Raw genomic sequence first — 10,583 nt, forward strand, 5'->3', positions numbered from 1 at the left:
TACACATGACAATTTATAAATCACTGCACCTCTACAAATCTTAGGGTCTTAAATTAAGAGTGAGTTAGCAATCGATCACTTCCCTCCCCTGCTTATTACTATAATATTGACTGATTCGTATCATTCTATTTTAATATTATAGGTTGTTTCCACGATATTTCCATGTTTAATTAATGTACTTGTGAAAATTTGTTTTTTTTTTAAAATATGATAAATTGTACAAGTTGAGGATTTTTTTTTGTACTCACCACAAAAATAGGATTAGTATTAGATCACCGGACCCCTTGATTACAATATCTCAAGAACGCATATAATCTTGGAATATTCCGTAAATCATTGAGAAAAATCCCTTTTATTTTATTTTATTCATAATCTTTTCAAACAATCTTTGAACAAGCCCGACTAAAGATGTAGAATTCCCAATCCAGTAACTTGTGGCCCTGTTGCATACGAAACACTTATAACCAACCCTCATATAAAGATAACACATAATCATTTTATGTTGGTGCTTAATTTATTCTATTTGAATTTAAGACTCTTATAATTATTATCAATTTGATATTGTAACATCATATGATTCACAAAAAGATTATATAAAATATATGTAAATCTCAACGATGAACTCGGTATCAAAATATGGATACACTGATGAGTATAAGCTATCATCACAAATTATTTTTATGATATTTCTTTCAAATATTTAATCATTAACAAAGTAATTCTGTAATTTCCCAACCTCAATTTCACTAGATTTTTAGTTAACTACTCCATTTAGGTATGGTATTTTCAATAGAAGTATCCTTGGTAGAAACACATTTATAGAACTGGAAAAAATGTTTACATATGTATGTAGTTGTATCTCCATATACAGCAATAATCGAAACTGCAGTGCACCCAGCTTCAAGTCAAAAATCACAATAGAAAGATGGACATAGCAAAAACCAAGTAAATCGTGCTATTTGAGTATTCTGGCCTTTCTACTTTTTTGCAATGCATTATATGCAATATAATCATTTACCCTAAAATATGACTCTTTTAATAGCCTGGAATCAGTGGTGGCGGCGGAGATAGGTAGCTAGCACCAATTAAACCAGGGACTTTGGTACGAGGCGGTTTGGCATGAGGTGGTGCTTGAACTGGTTCAGATGGCGGGGATGAGGCGGTTTTTGGTGGTGATTGAACAGGAGACGGCGGCGAGTGGACAGGTGGTGGTGATGAAACTTGTTTTTCTGGGGGAGGTGAGGAAGCTGGTGGTGGTTTTGGGCTTGCAGGTGGAGGGGATGAGTCTGATTTAGGTGGCGGAACAGAGTTCGTTGTCTTCTCAGGAGCAGGTGGTGGCTTTTGAGACGGCGTCTCCTTTTTAGGTGGTGGAGCGCCTGTGGTTGGCGGAGTATCTGATTTAGGAGGCGTTGGCTCAGACTTTGGAGAGGGGGCGGAGGCCGGTGTTTCCTTTTTAGGAGGAGGAGGGGGTGCGTGTCTGTGTATCGTCGACTTCTTAGGTATTGGCTCAGCCTTAGGCGGAGGTGTGAGTTTATCTGTCGAGGTGGTTTTAGGTGAGGGGGCGGGGGCTGGAGGAGGTGAGGATTTCTGTGCCGGTGACTTCTTCTCTGATTTAGGAGGTGTTGGCTCAGATTTTGGCGAAGGAGTGAGTTTCTGTGTCGTTGCTGATGATAGTGGTGTGGTTTTGGGTGAAGGTGCAGGGACGGGAGTCACTTTTTTAGGAGGAGGTGCGAGTTTCTCTGATTTAGGAGGTGTTGGCTCAGATTTTGGCGAAGGTGTGAGTTTCTGTGTCGGTGGTGATGATAGTGGTGTGGTTTTGGGTGAAGGGGCGGGGACCGGAGTCACCTTTTTAGGAGGAGGTGCGAGTTTCTCTGATTTAGGCGAAGGTGTGAGTTTCTGTGTCGGCGGTGATGATAATGGTGTGGTTTTAGGTGAAGGGGCGGGGACCGGAGTCACCTTTTTAGGAGGAAGTGCGAGTTTCTCTGATTTAGGAGGTGTTGGCTCAGATTTTGGCGAAGGTGTGAGTTTCTGTGTCGGCGGTGATGATAGTGGTGTGGTTTTGGGTGCAGGGGCGGGGACCGGAGTCTCCTTTTTGGGAGGTGGTGCGAGTTTCTCTGATTTAGGAGGTGTTGGCTCAGATTTAGGCGAAGGTGTGAGTTTCTGTGTCGGCGGTGATGAAACTGGTGTGGTTTTGGGTGAAGGGGCGGGGACTGGAGTCTCCTTTTTAGGAGGAGGTGTGAGTTTCTCTGATTTAGGAGGTGTTGGCTCAGACTTTGGCGAAGGTGTGGATTTATGTGTTGGGGTTGATGACGTCGGGGTGGTTTTGGGTGAGGAGGCGGGGACCGGCGTCTCCTTTTTAGGAGGAGGTGTGAGTTTCTTTGAATTAGGAGATGTTGACTCTGATTTTGGCGAAGGTGTGGATTTGGGTGGGGGAGAAGAGACCGATGTCTCCTTTTCAGGAGTCTCCTCTTCTTCATCATCATCTTCAGGAGTCTTCATTTTAGGAGGAGGAGCGAGTTTATCTGATTTAGGAGGTGTTGGCTCAGATTTTGGCGAAGGTGTGAGTTTTTGTGTCGGCGGTGATGAAACTGGTGTGGTTTTGGGTGAAGGGGCGGGGACCAAAGTCTCCTTTTTAGGAGGAGGTGTGAGTTTCTCTGATTTCGGAGGTGTTGGCTCAGACTTTGGCGAAGGTGTGGGTTTATGTGTTGGGGTTGACGACGTCGGGGTGGTTCTGGGTGAGGAGGCAGGGACCGACGTCTCCTTTTTAGGAGGAGGTGTGAGTTTCTTTGAATTAGGAGATGTTGGCTCAGATTTTGGCGAATGTGTAGTTTTGGGTGGGGGAGAAGAGACCGATGTCTCCTTTTCAGGAGTCTCATCTTCTTCATCATCATCATCATCTTCAGGAGTCTCTTTTCTAGGAGGAGGTACGAGCTTCTCTGATTTAGGAGGTGTTGGCTCAGATTTTGGTGAAGGTGTGAGTTTCTGTGTCGGCGGTGATGAAACTGTTGTGGTTTTGGGTGAAGGGGTGGGGACCAAAGTCTCCTTTTTAGGAGGAGGTGTAAGTTTCTCTGATTTAGGAGGTGTTGGCTCAGATTTTGGCGAAGGTGTGGGTTTATGTGTTGGGGTTGACGACGTCGGGGTGGGTGAGGAGGCGGGGACTGGCGTCTCCTTTTTAGGAGGAGGTGTGAGTTTCTTTGAATTAGGAGATGTTGACTCAGATTTTGGGGAAGGTGTGAATTTGGGTGGGGGAGAAGAGACCGATGTCTCCTTTTCAGGAGTCTCCTCTTCTTCATCATCATCATCATCTTCAGGAGTCTCCTTTTTAGGAGGAGGTGCGAGTTTCTCTGATTTAGGAGGTGTTGGCTCAGATTTTGGCGAGGGTGTGAGTTTCTGTGTCAGTGGTGATGAAACTGGTATGGTTTTGGGTGAAGGAGCGGGGACCAAAGTCTCCTTTTTAGGAGGAGGTGTGAGTTTCTCTGATTTAGGAGGTGTTGGCTCAGACATTGGCGAAGATGTGGGTTTATGTGTTGGGGTTGACGACGTCGGAGTGGTTTTGGGTGAGGAGGCGGGGACTGGCGTCTCCTTTTTAGGGGGAGGTGTGAGTTTCTTTGAATTAGGAGATGTTGGCTCATATTTTGGCGAAGGTGTGGATTTGGGTGGGGGAGAAGAGACCGATGTCTCATTTTCAGGAGTCTCCTCTTCTTCTTCATCATCCTCAGGAGTCTCCTTTTTAGGAGGAGGTGCGAGTTTCTCTGATTTAGGAGGTGTTGGCTCAGACTTTGGCGAAGATGTGGATTTATGTGTTGGGGTTGACGACGTCGGAGTGGTTTTGGGTGAGGAGGCGGGGACTGGCGTCTCCTTTTTAGGAGGAGGTGTGAGTTTCTTTGAATTAGGAGATGTTGGCTCATATTTTGGCGAAGGTGTGGATTTGGGTGGGGGAGAAGAGACCGATGTCTCATTTTCAGGAGTCTCCTCTTCTTCTTCATCATCTTCAGGAGTCTCCTTTTTAGGAGGAGGTGCGAGTTTCTCTGATTTAGGAGGTGTCGGAGTGGTTTTGGGTGAGGAGGCGGGGACTGGCGTCTCCTTTTTAGGAGGTGTGAGTTTCTTTGAATTAGGAGATGTTGGCTCATATTTTGGCGAAGGTGTGGATTTGGGTGGGGGAGAAGAGACCGATGTCTCATTTTCAGGAGTTTCCTCTTCTTCTTCATCATCTTCAGGAGTCTCCTTTTTAGGAGGAGGTCGAGTTTCTCTTCATCATCTTCAGGAGTCTCCTCTTCAGGAGTCTCCTTTTCACGAGGAGGTGTCGATTTATTTGTCGAGGTTGATTTGGGCGAGGGAGCGGTTGTGGTCGATGACTTTTCTGGTGAAGGTGATGTTGATTGTGGTGGTATAGGTTTATGTGTTGGGGTTGATGGCGTCTGCGTAGATTTAGGTGAAGGGGCGGATACTGGTGGCGGCGTAGGTGGTCGTTCTCTTATGATCGGCGCCACCCTTTGTTCATGGGGTTTTGTCTCAGACTTATGTGTCGGGGTTAATGGTGTCAATGTAGGGTTGGTTGATGGTGCAGAAAATGACGTCTCCTCTTCCTCATCAGAAGGTGTTGGCTCACGCACTGGAGATGTTGTGGTTGTTGACTTATATGTCTCTTGAGATGTTGGTCCAAGATCATCATTTGGCTCAAGTTTTGGCTCCGGCTCTGGCGAAGGTGTAAGTTCACGTGTTGGGGTTGATGGCACCGACATGGGTGTTGGTGAGGGGGTGGAGGATGGTGTCTCCTTTTTAGAAGGAGGTGTCATGTGTAGTGGAACACTTGTGGACGGTGGTTTACCTGTATTTGGAGATGTTCGCTCAGTCTCGTAATCTGGCTCAAACTCTGGATCAAGCTCTGGCTCTGGCGAAGGTGTGAGTTTTTGTGTCGGGGTTGATGGCGTCGACATGGGTTCAGGTGAAAGGGCACTCTTGGTAGGAATCTTCTCTGGTGTGGAAGGTGTTGGCTCAGACAATGGCGAAGGTGTGGATTTTTGTGTTGGGGTTGATGGCACCAACATGGGTGTGGGTGTTTGTTTAGGAGCTGGAGCTATTGGCGGATTTCCCAAAGTTGAGGAACCACAACCAGCTTTGCAGTCGACCTTCTTGCTCAATGCTATGCGACACTCTTTCTCCGGCCTCTGATTGGGCTCCCGTGGCAAGCAATTTGTCTTGCTGTCAACGGAAGCCACAGACACACACTCAGGATCTTGGGCGTCGAAGAAGTTGTAAGAGCAGGTGAAGTTCTTGAGTTTTGGCAACGTGCAAACAGTTTTTGATATCTTGCTCCTGAACTTATTGTTCCCAATGCTGAGCACCTCTATACTCTGCATATGCTCCACCCCCTGTGGTAGGTCGCCCATAAACTTGTTGTATGAGATGTCAAATACCTTGGTTGTCTTCAACATCGTGATCGCCTCTGGTAGGCACCCCGACAGCTCGTTGTGCGAAACCACAAACTCATCCAATTTTTCTGTCATCTTGCCTATGCTTGTCGGGATGCACCCATAGAGGCGGTTGTTGGCCATCACAATAACAGAGGCTGTGGAGTTCCCCAAATTCTCTGGGATGGTTGAGTGGAACCTGTTGTTGTTCAAGAAAATCGCATCGAGGGCCTTGTCGAAGAGCCCCGCCGGTAGCTCCCCTTCGAACTCATTATATCGAAGGTCGAGGTATTTAAGTTGAGGCAGCTCTAGCACCACCTCGGGGAACGCTCCACAAAAGCGGTTGTTGCTTAAATCCAACTCGTAGAGAAGCTTGAGGTTCTTGATCCCACGCGGGATAATCCCGCAGAACCTGTTGGAGTTGAGATGGAAGAGACTAATGTCAGTAAAGTACTCGATCTCCGGGGGGAGGTGGCCTGCGATATCGGCGTGGTTGAGATCGACACCAGCCACCACTTGGACGCTAGCGTCGTCTAGTGCCTTGGCACAAAAGACGCCTTTGTAGCTGCACACATCCGGGCCCTCCCAATTCTTTGTCCACCCATTTGGATCAGAAAAAATGGCACTCTTCAATGCTTGTAGGGCTTTGTAGGGCCCTTCTAGCCTCGGACTAGCGAGCTTTGGGATTGAACCGACCTTGACAGGTTCACAAGTGTAGGCCGGCACTTTCACTATATTAGTCGATGTTGCCCCAGTGCCTGATTTTGATCCTTCATCCCCGGCCTTTGCTTCTGGTTGATCATTGGATTCGGATGTCGGGGTTTGCTCTTCCCCGGTGTCTGATTTTTCATCGCCTTCTTGTTTGTTGTTGGGTTCGGGTGTAGCCGATGTTTTCCCAGCGTCTGATCCTTCTTGATCGGCGTCTAGTCCTTGATAATCGTTGGCTGCGACACCCATGGTCGGGTCACTATCCTCATCGTTTGCTTCGGATACTTGGCCAAATTGACCACCAGCACCAGCACCAGCACCAAAACCAAATCCGACTCCACCTCCAACTCCAGCTCCAACTCCAACTCCACCTCCAACTCCACCTCCAGCTCCAAATGATAGAGAGAAAGAAGGGGTTGTGAGGAGGGCGAAGAAGAGGAGGATAAGAGAGCAACCCAAGGTTTTGATTTCCATGACGATGACTTCCTTGGGAAAAATTGATCAATCCATTGTAGCAATATACCTTATATATGCACAATAATATGAGCAACTTTCCCATGCATTCGTTTCCATTAAACTCAAGCACATCCATCCATTTTCGAAGGTCAATGTTGCTTCTTGCGCTAAAATACAGAAGACACGCCTTTTATTTCGTATTTGCCTGCCTTAAAATTTGCTAAATATGGATAAAAACTCTTGCCATATTATATTATCCCTTACTGCATTCATTTGTGAGTGTATGCCCATCTTTAACTAAAATATTTAATGTAAATGTCATAGAGTAATTGTATAATACGTAAATTAATTTACTTTTTCTGTTCCTTTTTATTATCATTGATATTGTAAAACGATTAAGTTTACATGGGTTATTTTATTTAGCGCTAAGGTCTCTTTTCTACTGCCAATTCATTCTTGATGATTTGTATGTGTTTCTTTTCTCTTTACATAAAAAATGAAATAAAATTGAGGTGATTGGGATTAGAGGTGCTATTAAAAGTAAAACATTACAAATACATTAAATTACATCTTGATTAGCAAGATAACCTTGATTCATCGTGAGGGATCGTATGATAGAAAAGATTAGATAAAAAAAATACATTACAAATGTATAACATTACATGCATTACATATATATTTGTTGAAATACAAATATCGTTATGTTGACTTATACTTGTAACATAGGAATTAGGATGTTCTTTATGTTGACGTATACTTATAACATAGGAATTAGGATGTTGATATAGTTAACAGTTAGCAATTAACAAATATTTACAACTGATCACGTCAAACTTGAGACTTAGAGCATCCATAATGGCAATAGGCCAGCCACTCTCTCTCCCTACCACGTCAGCACTAAAAATCCACCTGCCACATCTTCATTTTAATCAAATAGGCTAGCCTAAGGCCAGCCACAGGCTAGCCGCAATAAAAATAATTCAAAAACAACTACATTTACCGAATTAAATTTACGATAAATTACGGAATTAAATTTACGAGACATATACGGGAAAATTCATTCATTTCATTTAAATAAAAAAAAGGTACATACATAAAAAAAAGTACATAATTAAAAAAAAATCGGGCTCTACTCCTCATCGTCGTCGCCGCCGCCACCCGGGACCTCCACATCGGTGGCATCTGAGCCCGCATCTAAGCCCCCCATATGTGCCCTCGCGGCATCCAAATCGACCTGCATGCTCTCGAGCATTGAGTGAAGAAACCTCTTCTCCGTGGGGTCAGTTGCGGCCCTCCAATCTTGGAAGACATTGTACATCTGCTTCCGCATTTTTTGACGCGAGAAGAAGGTGTACGCGGGTGGGGGGCTGCCGACTGGACCTCCTGGGGCAATAGGGGGGAGGATCCCCTCGCTGCCCGTTGCGCCCGCTTTTGGCCAACCGGGCGAGTGCGGCGAGCAAACGATGGAGGGGACGGAAACTCCTCGGCATCCGGGGAAGGTCGTGGGAACCGCCATGCCTAGCTGCCGTATGTCGCCGAATAGTTCGGCTTCTGCTTCTTCGGCCACCCGGCGTCGACCCCCGCCCGAAACTTCTCGGAGTCCTTCAGCAGCACCGGATAGCAGTTCCAGAAGGTGAACTCCTTATAAACCCCCGGCTTAGGGAACAGACTCTCCGCTATCCTCCGACAGTCCTCCTCGGTCTGCCCACTACTCATCATGCGGAGGGCGTTGGCGTACAACCCCGAAAATCAGCCGACCGCGGCCCTGATGCATTCCCATCGCTTCCGGCACTCCTCCACGGTGTAGCCCTTTCCGTGCGGGCAGTTCCTCCTGTAGGCTGCTCTAATCTTAGCCCACATGTTGACGATCCGCTGGTTGTTCGCAACCGGCGGATCGTCGCAAACCGACAACCACGCCTTGGCCAGGGCGATGTACTCCTCTTCCGTCCACTTCCTCTGTGTGGTGGTGTTGTCAACAGCCGGCTGCGACGACTCGCCGACCACCTTGCTCTTCCTCTTGTTCTTCTTCTTCGGCGCGGCCCGACCCCCTACCTCCCTCTGGAACGGCAGTGCCCGCCTCCCCGATATCGATCCCCAGCTCATGTAATGGGAAACGGTCATCCCCAGTGAACTGCGTCTCCACTGGGGTCGACGTATGAGACGAAGCCGTCAAAAAGTCAAGAGTGGGACGATAGACCGTGTCCCCCCCCGGTGACCCCTGCATCGGGCTGCATCCCCCCTGCCATACCGGCATCATCCCCATCATCTGTTGTATCATCTGCTGCGGCATCTGGGGCATACCTCCCCACCCCGGCGTTGCCTGCCCGCCGCTGGCCTGCCCCCGCCCGGCATCCCCCCCTGCGCGCCCGCCATCAACCCCATCAACTGTTTCCAAAGGTTCATGTTGTACCCTTGGCCCATCTGGCCGCCCATCTGCCCCCATCCGCACCCCTCGCCGACCACCTTGCTCTTCCTCTTGTTCTTCTTCTTCGGCGCGGACCCGACCCCTACTCCCCATGGGCAGTTGCAGTGTCTGCCTCCCCGATATCGATCCCCAGCTCATGTAATGGGAAACGGTCATCCCCGGTGAGCTGCGTCTCCCGGGGTCGACGTATGAGGCGAAGCCGTCAAAAAATCAAGAGTGGGACGATAGACCGTGTCCCCCCCGTTGACCCCTGCATCCCCCCGCCATACCGGCATCATCCCCATCATCTGGTGTAGCATCCGCTGCGACATCTGGGGCATACCTCCCCCACTCCGGCGTTGCCTGCCCCCGCCCGGCATCCCCCACTGCATCCCCTCTTGCGCGCCTGCCATCAACCCCATCAACTGTTTCCAAAGGTTCATGTTGTACCCTTGGCCCATCCGGCCGCCCATCTGCCCCCATCCAGACCCCACGGGTACCGTGAGAGTCTGAGATCCACTCGTCGACGGACTGGACTCGTTGTTATTGTCCATCGCTCGATGTTGCTTTTGTATAGAAATTTAGAGAGAGAGAAAACTCGTTAATACAAGTGGTGCAAATGAAAATGAAACTAAAATCGTGTATATAATAATTTTCAAAAATAAAAAATAAAAAATTGAGCTGGCCGATCGCTCGCCGATCGCGAGCCTACAATGGCGGCCAGCGGCTCGCCTATTCTCTCGCCGAAAAGGCGCTGGCCGATTCAAATGGTTCGGCTAGCCGACCGGCTAGCGACGCGAATCGGCTAGCCGTCTTGCGCTAGCCGCCAATGTGGATGCTCTTATATCTTGGTTGCAGCTTATATACTCCCTCCGTCCCGCTTTAGCAGTCCCATTGACTTTTTTGCACTCGTTTTGTGAAAATGATAATAAATAGTTAAAGTGAAGAAATAATAAAGTAAAAAAGAGAATAATGTAGATAAGACTCTTCTCTACATTATTCTCTTTTTTACTTTATTATTTCTCCACTTTAACTATTTATTATCATTTTTATAAAACGAGTGCAGAAAAGTCAATGGGACTGCTAAAGCGGGACGGAGGGAGTATAAAGTTTGGTCAAATTCGAAACATTTGAAATTGAAACATTGAATTACAAAATATCAATTTTTTTTCATTTATTCAATTCGTTAATAAATTGACATTTTTTGGTAATATTATTGTTTCGATAGATAAAGAAAAAAAATAAGAACATAAAAGAATCTAAAAGAACAATTATTTATTTTATTGAAATATGTAATTTTGAATATCGTTGTGAAAAATTGAAAGTAAATGATATAATATTTCAGTTTCATATATTGTGGGATTAACTAGAATTTGTCCAAATTTAATGATTTAACCTATTTTTCATCCAAAAATAAAATTTCATAGCATAAAATTTTGTGAAAAAAGTCACGTATATATATGTACGTTATAATATAACAGAAATGGAGTCGTGGCGCCTTCCTTTCCCTCGTTTACTCTTTCTCTTCCTCCCAAATAGCACGAAAATGAGTTATTTCAAATGAAAGGAAAAGAAAGGAGAGGAAATGACTCAAATTTCTGACC

General features: G+C 46.6%; 1 protein-coding gene across 1 annotated transcript; it reads right to left on the minus strand.

Annotated features, from left to right (window-relative positions):
- Positions 1-4,713: 4,713 nt before the first annotated feature.
- LOC125209237 (leucine-rich repeat extensin-like protein 7) lies at positions 4,714-6,593 on the minus strand. The gene is made up of 2 exons (XM_048108839.1): positions 4,829-6,593; positions 4,714-4,775 (listed from the first exon to the last, which is right to left on the minus strand). Exons 1-2 carry the CDS (start codon positions 6,591-6,593, stop codon positions 4,714-4,716), a joined length of 1,827 nt encoding a protein of 608 aa, XP_047964796.1.
- Between the last annotated feature and the right edge of the window lie 3,990 nt (positions 6,594-10,583).

This window comes from Salvia hispanica, chromosome 3, assembly GCF_023119035.1.
Source record: "Salvia hispanica cultivar TCC Black 2014 chromosome 3, UniMelb_Shisp_WGS_1.0, whole genome shotgun sequence".
NCBI classification, from domain to species: domain Eukaryota; kingdom Viridiplantae; phylum Streptophyta; class Magnoliopsida; order Lamiales; family Lamiaceae; genus Salvia; species Salvia hispanica.

What these genes read in the sequence shown, in the direction of transcription:
- LOC125209237 (XM_048108839.1), bottom strand. Translation starts at nt 6,593, where the DNA reads ATGGAAATCAAAACCTTGGGTTGCTCTCTTATCCTCCTCTTCTTCGCC. An exon ending in GCGAACATCTCCAAATACAG is followed by an intron (nt 4,776 to 4,828) that starts GTAAACCACCGT and finishes CCTTCTAAAAAG; the next exon opens with GAGACACCATCCTCCACCCC.